At 34.1% G+C, this 19,410-nt stretch overlaps 2 protein-coding genes across 2 annotated transcripts; one reads left to right on the top strand and one right to left on the bottom strand.

The window, feature by feature from the left end:
* Nucleotides 1-8,990: 8,990 nt before the first annotated feature.
* HCC1 (electron transport SCO1/SenC family protein) lies at nucleotides 8,991-12,923 on the top strand. Its single transcript, XM_085724790.1, has 7 exons — nucleotides 8,991-9,148; nucleotides 9,285-9,491; nucleotides 9,781-9,871; nucleotides 10,721-10,933; nucleotides 11,540-11,629; nucleotides 11,723-11,855; nucleotides 12,534-12,923. The coding sequence occupies exons 1-7, from the start codon at nucleotides 9,005-9,007 to the stop codon at nucleotides 12,640-12,642; spliced, it is 987 nt and encodes a 328-aa protein (XP_085580916.1). The 5' UTR covers nucleotides 8,991-9,004; the 3' UTR covers nucleotides 12,643-12,923.
* A 2,207-nt stretch (nucleotides 12,924-15,130) lies between these two features.
* LOC146908042 (AMP deaminase-like) lies at nucleotides 15,131-16,252 on the bottom strand. The gene is made up of 4 exons (XM_085724791.1): nucleotides 16,078-16,252; nucleotides 15,912-15,992; nucleotides 15,563-15,661; nucleotides 15,131-15,270 (listed from the first exon to the last, which is right to left on the bottom strand). Exons 1-4 carry the CDS (start codon nucleotides 16,153-16,155, stop codon nucleotides 15,259-15,261), a joined length of 270 nt encoding a protein of 89 aa, XP_085580917.1. The 5' UTR covers nucleotides 16,156-16,252; the 3' UTR covers nucleotides 15,131-15,258.
* Between the last annotated feature and the right edge of the window lie 3,158 nt (nucleotides 16,253-19,410).

A 19,410-nucleotide genomic window follows, 5' to 3' on the forward strand; every position in this document is an offset into this window, starting at 1 on the left:
TATCATTCCGTTTCATTTCTATTTTAAATTATTCGTGGAGGGTTAATTATATTTCACCATCTTATCATTGTAGAACATGTAAAATTTACTGCTTCAAAAAAAAAAAGTAATAAGAGTAAAATTTACTACACTATTGAGCCACAAGGTAATGTTTTATTTGAGATCTAGCCACAAGTGTACTATTTTTTTTTTTATCAATAAGGATATGGGAAAAATTAAAAAGAAGAGAGAAAAAGTAAAAGGTGGAAAAACTGAGTTCCCCTAACATCAGTTAAATAGCAGCTCGAGAGATGAGATGGGCAAGTTGGAATGATCATGAGCTCATGAAAGAATGATATATCCAATAAAACAAACTAATATTTATTAGTGTTTCCTTTACGCAGAGTATGAACAAACACAACATTTTAATCTCTTGACGTAAAAGAACGACTATTATTAACAAGAGGAACATAAGAGTAAATAGGTGAGACTCCCTCTTTAATAAAAGTCGTAAGTTCTTCGAGAATCTGATTCGTAAATGGTGTCTCTAAATTTATGATCTCAAAATAATTTGCAAATCAACACGATAAAGCTCAACATTAATATGAGTAGTATTCTCTCCGTTTTAAAATGAGTGTCGCTTTAGGCTTTGACACGCAGATTAAGAAATGGAATGAAATAATCATTGGATATAACGCTTTTACTAAACTGCCCTTACTTTAGAAGAAAAAGATAAAATTAAAGTTGCATTGAAAATTGTGTGAGATAAAAGTTGGGGTATTTATTGAAGGTAAAGTTGGAAGAAAAAAATTAAAGTTGTATTGAAAACGTAAAATGACATTCATTTTGAAACAATTTTTTTTGGCTAAAGTGACACTCATTTTGAAACGGAGGGAGTATAATCATATTATTTTGCAAAATGATCCAACCATCAATTGAATTCGCGATAAGATCATCAAAGTCTAACCTTCCATGGACGTAAATTTGGATAATAGATTATCGCTCTTTTTTTAGGCTCATATAAATAACCAACATATATCAATTTTGTGAAGGTGTTTAAAAATATGTTTCTTGCAAAATCAGTGATCCAACCACCAACTGAACTTCTAATAAGGCCCTCAAGATCTAACATTCTAATGGAGACTAAATAAAGTCTATTTTGATAATAGAGTACTGCTCTTTTCTTAAGGCTTGTACAAATAACCAATATATATAAATTTATGGGTTAAATATATTTTTGATCCCTATAAACATGTTAACATTTCATTTTAGTCCCTCTAAAAAATTTCTTCAACTTTTAGTTTTTCAAAAGTTTTTCATCTTCACTTTTAGTCTCTCATTTAAAGTAAACTCATATGTAAAACTCCTATTTTTAAATAAAATTTTGCAGAAAAATTTATAATATTATAAGAATCTCTCCCACAAATTTATAATAATAAAATTTTGCAGAAAAATTTATAATATTATAAGAATCTCTCCCACAAATTTATAATATTTTGCAGAAAAATATGTTTAATAATTTCTTTAAAAAAATATGTTTAATATTATTATGAACGAATAGAATTATACGATCAATAATGTTTAGAAACCACAAATGCGACCTTCCACCACAAATGCGATCACATACTTTCATACTTTGAGTCGAGTCACTTATTTGTAAGTTGTTCAAAGACAAGCATAATTCAAATGGATGGAATGGAAAGCTTTAGGCTCGGGAGATAAGATGGTCGATAACTTTCTACTCTTTAAATATATTCAAAGAGTAGAGAATTAAGAAATGACTATTTCTTTTCTCACCCTTTGTTATTCTCACGCGCCCTGCAAAAATAAAGATAAAAATACTTCTGGTTCAGATTATATAATTCGAACTAAATTGTTAGCTTTTTTGGATTGTAAAATCCGAATTTTTTCGAACTTTCATTTCAGTGTTGTATTTGATGTCAAAGGTCTCTACTTACCGTCGTAGAATCCCCGCATAAGCTGCAAAACAATTGCAACGATTCTATGAACGGTCAACAATGACCATGACACCATCCACCCCGGCTGAGTCGGTCGATGGACGTTGATACTCAACACCGTCCACCCTTCGTATGTCTCTGTAGTGTAATTGCCGGTTGATTTGATCCAACTTACCCTTCAACTCGGAGAGGGTGACAATAGGGTTTCTTTCGCCCTAAAAAGGAAACAGACCTTACCCCCAAAGCAATTGCAACGATTCTATGAACGGTCAACAATGACCATGACACCATCCACCCCGGCTGAGTCGGTCGATGGACGTTGATACTCAACACCGTCCACCCTTCGTATGTCTCTGTAGTGTAATTGCCGGTTGATTTGATCCAACTTACCCTTCAACTCGGAGAGGGTGACAATAGGGTCTCCTTCGCCCTAAAAAGGAAACATACCTTAATAAATTAACTTTATTAAGGTAATTAACCTTAATAAATTAACTTCCCCCACCCCCCCCCCCCCCGGCTGAGTCGGTCGATGGACGTTGATACTCAACACCGTCCACCCTTCGTATGTCTCTGTAGTGTAATTGCCGGTTGATTTGATCCAACTTACCCTTCAACTCGGAGAGGGTGACAATAGGGTTTCTTTCGCCCTAAAAAGGAAACAGACCTTACCCCCAAAGCAATTGCAACGATTCTATGAACGGTCAACAATGACCATGACACCATCCACCCCGGCTGAGTCGGTCGATGGACGTTGATACTCAACACCGTCCACCCTTCGTATGTCTCTGTAGTGTAATTGCCGGTTGATTTGATCCAACTTACCCTTCAACTCGGAGAGGGTGACAATAGGGTTTCTTTCGCCCTAAAAAGGAAACAGACCTTACCCCCAAAGCAATTGCAACGATTCTATGAACGGTCAACAATGACCATGACACCATCCACCCCGGCTGAGTCGGTCGATGGACGTTGATACTCAACACCGTCCACCCTTCGTATGTCTCTGTAGTGTAATTGCCGGTTGATTTTATCCAACTTACCCTTCAACTCGGAGAGGGTGACAATAGGGTCTCCTTCGCCCTAAAAAGGAAACATACCTTAATAAATTAACTTTATTAAGGTAATTAACCTTAATAAATTAACTTCCCCCACCCCCCCCCCCCCCCCCCCCCCCCCCCATCTTCTTGTGCTACAAATTTAGTTTTAGGTTTGTAATAAATTAACTTTTGAATATTCTATGTTCAAAATCAACAATTGAGAAATAAAAGGATAAAAATTGCAGTTTAATATTTTGTAATTTTTCATTATTTGTAATGAAATACATTAGTCTGCTAAAGTATCATTTTTACCCTAACAAATGGTGTCATGATATCCACCCCAACCACTTTCGTTACACCTCTCACTTTCTCTTTTTTACCTTCTTCGCAATCTTACACCATCTTCCTATCTTCTCTCAACATCACTCGCTTCTACCTTTCACGCTGTCGGGTTCACTTCTCTTGCCTCCACCCCAAACCGCAAACACAACTACCCAGGTAAACAAACTTTAGGATTCCAACACCATTTGTAAAAACAAGCACGACACAATCTTCGACCTGCTAAGACTCCAATGTCAAGACAAAACCTTTGTTTTCTCCACAATATCATCGACCTCCTTCACACAATTTTTGAAGATTCTATCATTTCTCTCCTTCCAAATCATCCAAATTGAGGCATGCCAAATTAAACAAAATCCTATTCACAAGCATTTATTGATATTTTTTTAGTCCCTATAAAATTAGAAGCTTTCAAGTTTAGTCCCTGCAAAAAATTTATTCACTTTAAGTCACTATTTGCATTTTATAAGGACCATTTTAGAGAACTAAAAATATCCATTTTTGTAAAAAGTATTTAAAATATTCACTATTCTTACAAACTACAATATTTTGAAGGATTAAAATTACCACTAAAATTTTATTGCGTTTAAACTTAAAAACTCTGTGATTTGTAGGGACTAAAAATACATTTAACCCTCATTTTTTCAAGGATAGTGTTTTTACGGATAGTGTTTTTACGTATAAGCAATTAACTCAAGTAGTTTACTAATCAAACAGTATATTAATATCCCTAACAAAAATATCATTTCACTGCTAGTTAAATGTATTTTTTTTTTTTTGAAGTATAGTTAAATGATAGTATGTATCACTAAAAAAAATGTTTTGTGTATAATATTTTTCTTATCAACTATTCTTAAAAAAAATTAATTTACAAATAAAAAGATACAACATAGGTATTAAAACTGAAATTTAGATAAGTATATATAAAAACGTATATGCCACACTAGACCCACTTATGTACTTTGTCACTTGTCGAGTTATGCAGCACGCGACGCTACAACTTTCGTTCCAACGTTAAAACCATGGCCTCAACTTCACCAGAATGCATACCATATTCATTCAACCAAACACTAGAAAACATAAATTGCTCCTAATGGTTAAATAGCATGAAAAACTAATTAATTTCATAAACTCCTAAATAGACATCTAAGGAGGAATATATCATACAATCACTCAAAGAACACTTGAATTAGGGGTAAAAGTAAATGTAACAACCAACAATTTCACAGAGTGAGAGAGTGTGTATCCCATTGGCCAAACATTGAGGCCTACAAAATGTGTATGGATTTTTGTCGGGTACATTTTTCTAGTTTGAGACCAACCTTGGATGCTCCACATCAAAAATTTAATTTTGAATTTAATTTAAACTTGAGAATTTTTCTTTTAATTTAAAAATTTAAGGGCTATAAATTTTAATTAAAGAACTAATGAAAACATAAATAATATTATAAATTTTAATTAAAATAATTAAATTTTGAATATTTTGTAATAATCACAATTGTGTTTTCTCATTTTCATGTACTCCATCCGTTTCAAAATGAGTGTCGCTTTAGCCAAAAAAAATTGTTTCAAAATGAGTGTCGCTTTACATTTCCAATACAACTTTAATTTTTTCTTCCAACTTTACCCTCTTCAACTTTTCTCTCACACATTTTTCAATGCAACTTTAATTTTGTCTTTTTCTTATAAAGTAAGGGCAGTTTAGTAAAAGCGTTACATCCAATGATTATTTCATTCTATTTCTTAATATGTGTGCCAAAGCCTAAAGCGACACTCATTTTGAAACGGAGGGAGTATTAAATATGTCTCTAGGAGTCATGCATATCAATAATCAAGAACATCACCCACCAACTATATGTATGACACTCCTAATACATTGTGAATTTTAAATTAATTTTTTTAAAATATTAATGAATCATACACATTTATTTTTTCAGCATTCTCATTTATTAAATATGAATCTTTGAGTCATGCATATCAACCACACGAACACAACCAACCAACTAAATTCATAACACCACCAATGTATTTTCAAAAAGAATCAATTGTCTCTAATTCTTCTTGTAATAAATAACTCTTGGAGTCATGCATCTATGTGATAATAGATATATTATATGTTTGACATAGAAAATAATACTCCTAAAAAAATGTTAGACATAGAAAATAATTGTAGAGTTGAACCTCTACTACATTTATTTATTATGTATCTAGTATTTATCAAATAATTGCTTTTTTTTTTAATAATAAAATAAAATTTTGTAACCTTCAATTATTTTTTAAAGAAATTAGAAATTCCAACATACTTTAAACTTATATAAGAAACATCATTAACATTACTAATGTCTTTCCTCTCTTATTTCTCTTAATATATTCCTTTGGATTTTTCTCTATTCCTTTCTTTCATCTTTTGCACAAATGCTAAAAATAAAAGATACTTGGGCAAATTCACAGGTATCATGATAGAACAAAATCAAAAACCAGTATATATCTAATTATTTACATATACTATTAAAAAAATTATGCTTTTATATTATTTTTAATTTATTTTCCAAAATTATTAGTAAGAGGTATTTTCAATGAGATAATAATAATGATGATGATGATAATAATAAACTCAATTTAACTTGCACAACCACTTCAAAATGGCCCCATAATATCACTTCATTGGTTAATTTCCCTTAAACATTTCATCAACGCTTTTCTTCTATAATGAAAAACAAATGACTGTTAAGAAACTCACATTTATTCACTTTTTTGTTCATTTTTTATGAGATTAATTTTTTCTTTGTTAATATAATAAGAAACTTTTATTTTTGTTGTTAAAATATGGTGCATCGATTAATTGTAAGTAATCATAAGCGACATAATTGATCTCTAATGCAGAAAAAAATAAACAAAATTGTTTATATTTACTAGACAATTATCTACACTGTCGTAATTTTGTGGGGTGATCGATACAACTTTTATTGTGAGGTTTTGTACATAGACTTTGCTTTGTCTGTATCTCTTTTTTCAGGTGTTCCGCCTATATACGGCGGCACCGTTGCTTTGTAAATCTTGTTTCATTTGTCTTTGTTCATCTTGAGCAAGAATTTGTTATTAATAAATTTAGTTTTTTAAAAAAAAAACTATAAAGTCATAAAAAAAGAAAGATAATGTAATGTTACTTCAACCTATAGTCTCACCAACTAAAACATAAAAATTAAGTTGATCACACTAACAAATTTATTGATAATTAGCGTTATTCGAAAAATCAGAAACCACTCGACTTAATCGTCCTCATTATACATTTTCTAAGTTGTTCAAATTATTTTCATAGACTATGGGGTTGATTTTCTTTGATTACGGTATTGCACTGTCTTCATTATACATTTACCTCATTATACATTTTCTAAGTTGTTCAAACCATTTTACTCTATTTTTTTGATTGCGGTATTGATTATGCAAAGCGCCGACAGTGTTACGGTGGCTCGATTTGACTACTATAGAATTTCAGAAACTTGGTTGGGCACATACTGTAGGTCAAATCCCATCTAAAAAAAAAAAAAACAAATAAACCATATGAAGAGGTAAATTTAAAAATTTGTGACTTTGAAATTCAATTTCAAATTTTTTAATTAGCTTTTTGGATTTAGATTTGCGCCATTTATTGCTTTATATCGATTCGATGGGTTCAATTTTAAATTTGTTTTCGATGATTTATTAGATTTCAGAAGGGCTAGAAGAGGAACTGAAAGTTGAATGGCCTTCCCAGATTGAAAGAGATGACGATCTATGGCAACACGACGAGTGGTTAGATCACGGTAGTTTTGGAGATTTCACCTGTGAAGTGTATTTTAAAAAAGGTCCATATTTTCACAAGTTGTGCCGTGTCCAGGAGGCTCTAGCAAAGGATGGCATCTTGCCAAGTGGAAAGGAAATTTAAACCGAGCGCGTCAAGAAAGTACTAAAAGACAGTAATCTTGGAAACACTGAGTTAATCTGTAACAATAAAACAAGTTGATAGAAGTTAGATGTTGTTTTAGCAATAAGGGTAAGAGGATCAACTGTCCCAAACAATCTGGCATAGCAAAATTGATCTACTAATCTATTGGAGATCCGGAACTCGCAAGGGACGAGTTGTAGGATATATTGTATAAGTTTCATTAGCTAATTAAACACTTGATTGTTAATTTTCATTTACGTGTCTTGTCGTGTTCAACTATCTTGATAAAGATGATTTTAGACATTAGCTTGTTATAGACATGACAACGGGGGGGGGGGGGGGGGGGGGGGGGGGGGTTAATCATCCCCGTCTCCGCCCCCGCTTTCATGCACCCGCCCCCGCTCCCGTCCCCAAACCATATTGGTGGAAAAAATTGAACACCCAACCCCACTCCCAATGGGGACGGGTCTCCCGTCCCCGGCCCCGCCCCCACCCGCGAAAACTCTATTTTTTATAAAATATTTAAAAAAAATATATTTTTTCATTTTTTTCATAGCAACAAAAAACAATAATTATATAAATAATTAAAGATCTAATATACTTTTTTCAAAAGAGCAAAATAATTATAATAAATATGTTTATAAAGAGTAATAATATATTAAAATAGGTTGGTGCTTATGGAAATAAGATTATAAAATTTAATAAAGTAAAATTCAAAAAGCGGGTGCGGGATGGGTATAAGCATCCCCCGCCCCTGTACTAAAAACCTAAATTTTCCCCACACCCGCACCCAGTTAAATCGCCTTTTACCCGTTAATTTCTGGCGCGAGGTGGCCGGGTCTGGTCGGGGGCGGGTTTTGTTGCCATGTCTATTTATATCCTGCAAATTTGACCACACAATTAAGACAAATTGTTCTTTTTTGTTAACATCAAAATATCAATAATGAAATATTGTTTTTGAACTAACTAGGTTCTTACAGACTGTAAGTTACAGTGAAGATTATTCTTGGCTCAAGTGGAGGGGTGTCATTAGATCTATTATAAATGGTGTTGATCCATTTCTATGTATCCTCGAGAGTTGTCATTGATATTTTTTGACGTCACATGTGTACAATTTTATCGCGTGATAATAAGAATCAATCTCATAAGGACTTTGTATCGAATACCAATATCTTTTTCAATGGTGATTGGCTAAACTATTTTTTATTTTTCAAAAAACAATAATATAAAAACGTCTTAAGATTGTGTTTTCATCTCAATGATAGGAACTACAACCTCAATCCTTCTTATTTGTTATGAGAATTAAATTTTTAAGGGTTGGAGAAACTATAGTAACTAATGTCTCTTTTCAAAGATGCAAAAGTTTGTCTTAAAAAAAATAATTCAAAGATGCAAAAGTTTTATTTTACTTTTATTTTAAGATTGACACTTTTTTGTATAGAGATTCATTAGCTCTCCCTTATATGAGGGTTGATATAAACTAGTTGTTGTAATCGGTTCAGGCTGTGCCTGATGGTTTTTAATACAATTTTATAGCTTTATCAAAAAAAAAGATTGACACTTGCTCTAATACGAAAAATACACGTTTATTTTACATACCTTTTTTTTTCATTTTCCGTAAGGTTGGGTTTCTTCAAAGCAAAAAAGGTTTTGGGTTGTTAATTAGAAGATTCTTCTTCAAGTTCAAAACCCTTAAACCTTGACGTGTTCAATTTACAAATACAAAACCCTCAAAGGTTCAAACTTCAAAGCTTCATTTCATCAAACACATGGCGTCCATGATATCCACCAAAACCAACCTCTTCCGCTACGCTTCTCGCTCTCTCTTTTCTCACCTTCTTCGCCATTCCACAACCACTTCCTCTCTTCTTTCACCATCACTCTCTAGTCATCTTTCACACCAACCTCGCCAGGTTCATTCTCTTCTTTTTTACCTTCAATTTGATCATAAAAATCACTACTTTATCTCTAATTTCATTGTTTTATTCTAACATTTTAATTGGGTTTGTTTTAATTTTCGTTTTGTTTAACTTTCTGTTGAAATTTTAGGTTGAGAAGCAAGTTTATGGTAATGGGTCGTTGATGCTGCATCAGAGGTTTCTATCTAGCACTGATAATCATGATAAATCATCTCCACCGAATAAACCACCATCTGATAGTAATTCATCAAACAGTGATTCTGATTCTGGTAAAGGAAAAGAGTCTGGTGATGAGCAGAAACAGAAAAGTGATTACCAAAAATCTCTTCGCGGATCGGTGTGTATCTGAAACTATTGGTTGTAATCTTTGAAGCACCGACACTTTTGATCGAAGGCGTGACATGATACTGACACATGTGATTACATTGAATTATGTCATTTTTCTCGGATTATTTTCGGTGTCAATGTGTCAGTGTCATTGTTGTGTGTTCTATATGTGTATGTGCTTCATAGGTTGCAATGTAGTTCTTTTTGATTAAGTATTTTATGTTAATGTGAATTTTATGAGACCGGATTTGAATTGTACTGATAATGAGGTTATTTGTTTTTGGTATTGTGTGTTGTAGCCGGTTGCTTGGTTGAGCTTTGTTTTTCTGATTTTAACTGGAGGTGGATTGGTATATTACTATGACAAGGAAAAGAAACGACATATAGAAGGTAGATTACTATGGTGAGTTAGTTGAGTGTTTTGTGGATAAGATATATGCATGTGGAGATTATCTGAGAACCATGTCTATGTTAATTGTATGTCTTTTTGGGTTCTCTTTGTTCACTGTATTATTGTTTGGACATTCAATGAATCTAGGTGTCGAAATGTCAACATTTAATAACTTTTTCTAGAATTTGAAACTAACAAATTCTGACTGTTGAATCATGTGATATTATCTACCTGATAATGCTGATTGAAATTTCAAATAGTTTGGACATTCGTAGTTATGATATCTAATCTTTTTTGATGTAAACTGGGTATCCTCCGCTACAACTGCAAAGACTAATCCCTTGAGCTTTGTGGGACCCAAATGGGCGGTGTATGATATCTAATAACGGACCTCTACTTGTATTTTTAAATAATATATTGTCCGTTGAAATAAAATAATGCCATGACGTGTCAATTGGTTTTTGATTTGCATTTAATTGTTAAACTGGTTTACTTTATAAAAACTACAAATTCAATGGCCAGATCAAGTAATTTTGTATTCTACATAAATATGGTACTTACTGTAAGTGTTACTTGTCTTATGATCCTGTCCCTTTTATTATTTTCTTATATAATTATATGATTTATTAAGTGATTCTTCAAAAATATAAAGCATGTCTACTTGTTGATTTTATAGAATCTTAGCAGGTCAATTCTTGTTTGAGGGTGAAGCTTATGTACAAAATATATCATCATCATGCCAATTCTTTGTTTCTTGGTGGTAGCATGACAACATATTAGATGATGTTGTTTCTTAGTGATATCATGGACATTTTCTTAATTTATTGATTCAACTTTTTTTGCTGTAGATATACAAAATGTTTCAGAGGCAGTTAAGCAGGGACCTTCTGCGGGAAAAGCTGCGATTGGGGGTCCATTTGAGCTTACGAACCATCACGGGAAACGTGTAACTGATAAGGACTTCATGGGTAAATGGACACTGATGTATTTTGGATTTACTCACTGCCCAGATATCTGTCCCGAGGAACTACAAAAGTTAGTAGCTGCAGTTGATAAAATAAGTAAGTGTTTGTAGGTGGCATGCTGCTGAATGGCAAACTGAGTTTCACAGAGCAATATATGATTTAATTCTCGTTACATTAATTAAAATAATGTGATACCTGAAATAGTTAAATTCACAAGAGGTACATGTGTGGCTTGGGGTTAGATGGCAATAATGATGGATATGAAGCTTCAAGTGCTTTGTTGGCAAATTGAGAGTAATAAGTGTGATGAGAATTAATTTTGATCTTTGTATTTTGCATGAGTTGTCAGAACTTAGACACTGTTTGGATAAACAACTTAATCAAGCGCTTATAGTACACGAGCTTACGTATAAGCTATTTCTATAAAATAAAGTTAAATTCTTTCCATATTAGCTATAAATTGTTTTCACAGGCTATCATGGAGAGTTTATAGACATGTCATAATAAGGTGTTTCCATAAGCTATCCCAAACAGTCTCAGTGGTGTTAATGCCAATATAAGCTTAAATAAGTCAATCCAAACAGGTCCTTAAAGACCACATGAGAAAGCATACTAGTGTTTTAGATCTTAATGGATGATATTGTGATCTTATAATATTGTACAAATTGTAATCATGTTCATGTCTCTTTTGTCTCCTTACAGAGGAGAAATCTGGAATTGAAACTGTGCCAGTTTTTATCTCTGTTGATCCTGAGAGGGATACTGTTGAACAAGTGGCTGAATATGTCAAAGGTGATTTTGTCATACTTCATGAATTACACTTTTTATATCTCATGTTGGTTATTTGCTGCGGAATTCTTATTGTATTTTTTATTTTTTTTACAGAATTTCATCCAAAGTTGATTGGTTTAACTGGTAGCCCAGATGAGATAAAAAGTGTTGCACGTGCGTATCGTGTTTATTATATGAAGACAGCAGAGGAAGACTCGGATTATCTTGTTGATCATTCCATAGTCATGTATGTCATTTTATTCCTACTTCATATATATTATAGTATTTGGCTTTCACTTTTTAGAGGAAAAAATGAGATAGTATAGGTGTTGACTGGAAAATCAATTGTTGAGATATGCATGCACTTGAATAACAAACTACAAAGTCATTTGAATTTCAGCCATTGATTTTCCAATTAATGGATATGATTCCTCTAAAATAAATTCCTCGATCTAGAGTAGTTAAATCCAGTTTTTTTCACATCGTAATTGCTCTTGGTGCTGCATGCCAGCTTCTGTCTATGAATTTGAAATCTTGTGATTGCTTAAATTGTAATTTGAAATACTTAATCTTTGAAATATATCCATGGAAAGGGTAAGCTTTGTAAAAATGATTAATCTCCTTGCCAATGTGAGGAACTCGTCGGCAGATAATATATAAGTATTCTTGTAGGTGTTTTCTGAGCCTTGAGGCTTCCCCTATAGCCCTGTGAGCTGTGACTCAATTTGCCCCTAAACTTCTATTCCTAAAATTATATCCATCTTATTCATAACTTTGAAGATAATTTCATTTCATGATTACCTCTATCAACTGATTCTCTTTCTGATTATGCTTTCTTTGCGTATGTAAAATTATATGTAACTGACATAGGATGATTCTTCTTGAATAATGAACACTATTCTGATAACATATTACTTCTTTCCAGATACTTGATGGCACCTGACATGGGATTTGTGAAGTTTTTCGGCAAGAACAATGATGTTGATTCACTTGCTGATGGAGTAATTAAGGAGATAAAGCCGTATAATAAGTAACATGCTCACCTTGCTATTGGTAGCACTTCTTCATTGTTTGAGATAAATTGTCATTGAATTTAGGCTTTTATGGTAGAAAACTACACAACCAAGTCTAAAATAATTTGAAGGCTAATTCCTTTTAGATAATTTTGGAGATTTGACAATTTTAATAGGGCAACTTAATTGACGTCATTGTTTCATGGTTATTATTGTACTTAAAAAAAGATTAGGGAAATTTTTGTGATGCAACAACATCACGTTCATTGAACATTTTAATATATCTTATCTGTATCATGAAATTATTTTAGCAGTACTCTTTTAAGATATGCAACACAACTTCAGAGAAAACAATTTAATCATAAAATAAGTGATTGCTACCATGCACATGCCACTCAGATTGTGCACGGCATTTGTCATTTGTTAGATGAAGAGATCATATCAGATATATCATTAACTCATTCCACCAGATCCTTCCCATTTTTCCTTCCAATGGCTTGCTTTGAGCTTTAGCAGCGTCGACAATGTCTCCACCACCTTCATTGTCACCGTCCCAGCTATTTACAAGGTATCAAATCATAAACAGGTGATTGCTACCGTACACAAGCCACTTAAGTTGTGCATGGTACACACCATTAATTTGTCAACTGTTAATAAAAGAGATAATATCAAATATATCATAAACTCATTCCGCCAGATCTTTCCCCTTTTGCCTTCGAGTTGTTTGCTCCAATTCCAACGACGGTGAGTTCATGACGATGATGGTGGAGACAGTCCATGAATGTGAGGGGTGAAAGGGGGAGTGTATGACTGATGAGTATGAAGAGAAAGAGAAGACTGAATGTGGAAAGTGTAAAATCATTGAAGGAATCTATTAAGTTGAAAAAGAAGCCTGCTGTCACCGAATTGTTGAGTTTCTTCCCATGGATGTGTTACAATGCTCTGTAACCCTGTTAGAAGTTGTGACACTGTTGTTAGAGGGCTGGAAGTGTTGGTGGTGATGTCACTGATCCCTTGAATGGGTGTGAGGAACTAAAACTGCATTTTTGTTTGGGATGAGGTTGGCGGCGAGGTTGCCGTTAGAGATGATAATGTGGGTGGCGATAAGGGAGCTGGAACAGAACGGGTGTGCGGACAGATTGTGAAGAAATAGGAAAGCATTTAGTATAGTACGTGTGCACAGAAGCTCATAAAACATATTATACAACATAAAAGTGTACATATTACTCAATTCAATCGTTACATCATCACACAATTTCATCATAACTCTCACTCACTACTGTTACATTGCATGGCAAAACTGAGGAGACTCTTCATCTTCCAATGAAAAAGCTCAGTAACGACAAGTAATGGGGACCAAAATCTGAGAACGCTAATTTCTCTCATGGAATGGTATATAAACCAGCAGTACCGTTATTTATAGTTTCAAGTGCTCCAACAATTATCAATTGTTTTATCCACTCACCCAATCATCGCTAGCCAAACCATTTTATCACGGCCAAATCAATATGAGAAAACACTTTCTCGTAGGACGGTGCTGATTTGAAGTTCTACAAGTCCTGCTGAAGCTAAGCGATCACGTGGAATATCCTCAAACAAATTTTTTACCGTCTTCAGTGTTGGAACTTGTGTTGGGGGTCTGCTGCAATAACTTGACCAAGAAAATGATGAGGATAAATACGATGAAGTGTGCACATAAATTCCAAAGATTGTTGTATATCTTGATTGTTGGGAAGAGGCTGCTGCACTTGAAACCTGAAAAGTTTAATAGTTATGCATGTAAACTCAAAGCGTATGAGGTTGCCATACTAACCTTTAGGTTCGATTCGCCCCCACCAATAACTGTATATTGGATGCAATAAGGAATGACCGGCGAATCCCCTTCAGGATACTATGAGTTCCTTGACGTGTATTGCACAACCACACCAAGCGTATCTCCTAACAGTATTTTACAGATTTATGGTTTCAACAATTCACTCATGCATTAGAGAATTGATGGATGATTTAGAGTAAGAGAATTGATGGATGATTTAGAGTAAGAGAATGATGAAAAATTATGTTGTTAATGCCAAGCATTTATAGTGCATTATATGACTCTTCACATGAGAGAAGACACCCCTTTGAATTGAATCAATGCTATGATTCATTAAGCACCCCTTTGCCAAAGGTTATGATCATATACACTTGAATCAATGCTATGGTTCATTAAGCACCCTTTTGCCAAATGTTATAACCATATACACTTGAATCAATTTCATGGTTCATTATCTATCAATAAATAATAATGTTCCAATGTATACGAATGATTCTCATGAAGAGTTACAACTTTTGGTTCTAAAGTGATTCGATTATTTTGGAAATCACCAACATTCAGCCCTATTATTATTACATATATTTTCTGCCTCAGGCGCCTGTCAATGCTCAGTGGTGTGTGGAACTCATTTTCAACCTACAAGGGTAAAGGTTCAATCATCCATGAAGTGAGGAAAAGACAAATGCCAGTACTAAAACCATAAGCAGACACTCATACAGGCAGAAAAGAAACCAAGTAGATATAACCTGTTAACAGCTTGGTTTTTCAAGTGTGGATGAAGAACATGCAACCAGCATGCTCTGCCCACATAAACCTGTCGCATCTCATCTCCAAATCTGCAAGCAAAGCAATCAAAGTAAGGAAAATACAGTATTTATAATTCTGGTTAGTTTTGCTTGTTGATATTTATAATACGGATACAATTGTGAACCTTCGAGCTATCACAAATCAAAGAAAAATGTTAAAAAGTGAAGAATTGGAAGCAAGCGAACAACAATGCCAATTTGTTTATACAGCATATTTCAACTAAACATGAAAAGAATTTAGTATAAATAATTGGATTCAAATTCATGTTTGCAACATAATACAATTTACATATGGTAACTTAACCATGCATCGATCCCATACCGTGTCTCGGAATGCTAATCGGATGTGAAGAACATTTGTTTTACGAATGTCATTTCCATTTGGCGCTCTCTTGTAATACTCCTTGCCAATCCAGTGTGACTAGCAACACAAGAAAAACTAATCAGTTGAGTACAAGACACACACACACACACACACACACACACACAATACTCCCAGTTTATAGTCAGCCCTTGCTAATTTTAGTTTGATCATTATAACAAAATTAAGTGTAGGCCAGCACTTCACAGTTATGATCTATTATTGTTGGTAACACATAATATAAACAGGGTGGAGAAATAAATTCTTATTGATTTTCTTTACAGAAGGCTCAAAGTCAAGATATGTTTACCTTTAAGGCATGTGAGAAACCGAACTGATAAACTGAATTTCGGGCGATCTCACATAAATCGCATGAGCTCAATTTCCATAGCTGCAGAGGGAGAAATTTCCTGACTGTCAATTTTGACTGATTTTAAGCCACATAGAGAGAGGGAGAGATCGATCTTGGTACATACAGAAGTAGCATTGCTATATTCTTGAAATTGAAGTTGGAGAGGATCATCTGTGGAAAGTGATACGTTCAAACCCCTCATATATTAGTTATAATGAAGTTGAGAAGAAGAGAAATTGTTTATTGAGGAAAGAAGCAAGCAATGAATAGAATATAAAGTGACACTCTTAATACTAACATGAATTATTATCACAGTCTTGGAAAAAAAGTTACATACCTTTTGTTTAAGGTGTAAAGATTGGCATAACCCTAACAGTAATAGAGCAGGTGTAGGCATGTGTTTGGTTGACTGACTTTCAAACTTACTTTCATCATCCACCAAATCCAACCCAACAACCTAAAAATGTAAATACAAAATAAATAAAATGTGATTGCTAAAGTATGCACAAAACCATTTTACTAATAGCAGAGAATTCAACTTGTGTAGTGCATCATCATTATTATCATATTCATATCAATATCATCATCATCATCATCATCATCATCATTATCATCATCATCATCATATATATAATATATAAAGCCTCTTTAGTCTCGAGCTAAGTTTCCGCTAAAAAATGATGTGAATATATGTAAACATACGTACATATACATATATGTAATAAGAGAAATGATATTTGTACAACCATTATGTGACAACTTTCTCTTTCATACTCACATATTATTCTTATCCCTTCTCTTCCTTTTTCTCTCTCCATTGTTTTTGACCAATAAGAAGAGCGAGAGAAAAAAACATGGTTGTCACCAAAGTTGTCGTTAAATCTTAATCTTATCTTAATTTTAACCTTAATCTTAATCTTAATCTGATCATATCTTTATCTTAATCTTAATAATATACAAACATGGAACATGTTTAAAGCCTCCAATCCAATGTGTCAAAATTCAAAGCTATCAATGTCAAATCATCACATTTTAGAAGTACAATTTATCATCACATTTAGTAATAGGGACCACAAAACCGTAACAATTATTACATTTTCACAATAAACAAATCATCACAATTCAATTTAGAGCACATAAATTTGAAAGTGTTAATTTCCCTCAAAAAATATCATTTTGTGGTGCATCATTTAGAAAAAACAAAACAAAAAACAATCTAAAATATGGCCCATATAAAAGAAAGTCCAACACTCCAAACCCAACTTTTTCAGCCTTTTTGACTTAACCAATAAATGCATGAGTATTACTTTTCCCACCCTATGGCCTCCTCGCGCGCCCTGTAAAAATTCCAAAAATACCCCTGGTCCGGATTACATATTCCGAACCAGATTGTTAGTGTTTCCGGATTATACAATCCGGACCAATTCGATATGCATATTTTGTGTCTTTCTTTGATGTCAAGGGTCTCTGTTGGCCGTTATACGACCCCCGCATAAGCTGCAAAGCAATTGCAGGGGTCGTATGAGCGGTCAACAATGACCATGACACCACAAACTCTCGTAAAAAACTAAATACATACGAAGAAAATTGAAGAAAAGTGGTGAAGTGTTTTCCGGAAAACTTAATCCGGACCAGATGCTATACGTTTTTTTGTGTCTTTCTTTGATGTCAGAGGTCTCTGTTGACCGTTATATGAACCCCACACAAGCTGCAATGCAATTGCAGGGTTCATAGGAACGGTCAACAATGATCATGACACCACAAACACTCCTGCAAAACTTAAAAATTTTGAAGAGAATGGAAGAAAATAGGTGAAGTGAAGAATGATGGTGTTTGTTGAAGATGGAAGCCTATTTATAGCCTTAAACAAGTCCTAGGTCATTAATACAGTCAATGAAAACGTGATAGTAGTTGTAACCGTCCAACCACTAATTGATGGCACTCTTTGAAAAGAAGCCAAGCACTCTTTCAAAAGAAGCCAATGCTGAAGCATTCCGGATTATACATTCCGGAATGTCCTTAGCCCTACAAAGAAGTTCAAACGTTCCCCTCGTTCACCATAAGAGAACCATAATCGCACTAATCCGGAAAATATATTCCGGAATTTAAAGGTTCATTCCGGATTGTATATTCCGGAACTCCTCAGTGCTATGGCCGGTGGTCTGCACCACACACATTTGTCGGTGGTCAAGTCAAAAAAACGTGTTTTACCACGTTTTTTGACTGCATTAATGGTTTCCCAGCCATTTTTCACCCACCCCTCCCTATAAATACCCTTCCAAACCCCACCATTTCTCGCACCATTCCTCTCCTCCTCTTCTTCCTTCTACAACCATGGTTTTCCATCGTTGGCCTTTCATAGATAAGGGCCTCGTTGAAAACTTTCAGGGTTTGTATGAACGGTCAATGAGGATGGAACCGCGCTGCAACGAAGGGCGGTTCATCTGAGGGTCATGTGGGTCAGTGTGGTTATTAGCTCCGCCTGTTGGGGCGTAAGTCTGAGCACCCCCCCACCTCCCTCAGGGGCATTAGTTTCTTCTTCCCGCCCTCCTCTTCCCCCTCCTCCGGTTTTCCTCCAATAGCCAAGCTACTGCTATGTCCGATCACATAGCAGTGGTTAGGCTCTTAGGAGATTAGAATTAGGCTCTTAGGAGATTAGAAATAGATTTAGGATGTTATGTAATAAGCTTAAAAAGCTTCAAAATTATTGTAATGTATTGTTCATATATTAATAAAATGAGTTGTTTTTATGTTTGTGTCTTTTTATTTATGTTTTTTATTTTATTCGCATTTTATTTTACGAATTGTAGAGCTTAAAATTGCAAAAGTTCTGCTAAAATACTATTCCGGATTTTAAAATCCGGAACTATCTGAAGAATACTAACAATAAGTTCCGGAAAACGAAATCCGGACTAGGGGTAAAATTGGAAAAAAATAGGGCGCGCGAGGAAAGATATAGGGTGGGAAAAGTAATACTCTAAGAATATAATACCAACTTGGGAAGCTCTCATCCCAACCCTCATATGTGAAAAAAAATGCTATTTAAAGAGAAAAAGCATCCAGCGGAAATTTCACAACACAAGTGGCATGTATTCCACCCAACCACTATTTCATGATTTCCATGTTTCTCTCCCAACCTTCCTTGAAATCCGCTTGTATTGGCTTATTTATCATTTGTGGTGAATTCTTGATAATTCCTCTCGCTGTGAATAACATAGCTATATGTGAAAAACGATTCAACACCACCTCTGTACCAAATCACTTTCTCTTTTGAAACAAGCAAGTAAAATGGCTTTACAACAATTCAAATTCAAAATATTGCAAGACAAATCTAACACTCGCCTCACTCAATTCAAATTTAAATCATCAAATTCAATCCCTCTCTCTCTCTCTCTCTCTCTCTCTCTCTCTCTCTCTCTCTCTCTCTCTCTCCTTCTCTCTCTACAAATTTAATCTG

The sequence above is a fragment of the Medicago sativa genome, chromosome 7, assembly GCF_051527215.1.
Source record: "Medicago sativa cultivar Bolivia chromosome 7, Bolivia_mono, whole genome shotgun sequence".
Taxonomy (NCBI): Eukaryota; Viridiplantae; Streptophyta; class Magnoliopsida; order Fabales; family Fabaceae; genus Medicago; species Medicago sativa.

Coding starts and splice junctions, on each gene's coding strand:
- LOC146908042 (XM_085724791.1), bottom strand. CDS start 16,155: ATGAGGGGTTTGAACGTATCACTTTCCACAGATGATCCTCTCCAACTT. Junction 15,993..16,077: donor AATATAGCAATGCTACTTCT/GTATGTACCAAG, acceptor CTCCCTCTGCAG/CTATGGAAATTGAGCTCATG. Junction 15,662..15,911: donor GTTTCTCACATGCCTTAAAG/GTAAACATATCT, acceptor TTGTGTTGCTAG/TCACACTGGATTGGCAAGGA.
- HCC1 (XM_085724790.1), top strand. CDS start 9,005: ATGGCGTCCATGATATCCACCAAAACCAACCTCTTCCGCTACGCTTCT. Junction 9,149..9,284: donor TTTCACACCAACCTCGCCAG/GTTCATTCTCTT, acceptor TTGAAATTTTAG/GTTGAGAAGCAAGTTTATGG. Junction 10,934..11,539: donor AGCTGCAGTTGATAAAATAA/GTAAGTGTTTGT, acceptor GTCTCCTTACAG/AGGAGAAATCTGGAATTGAA.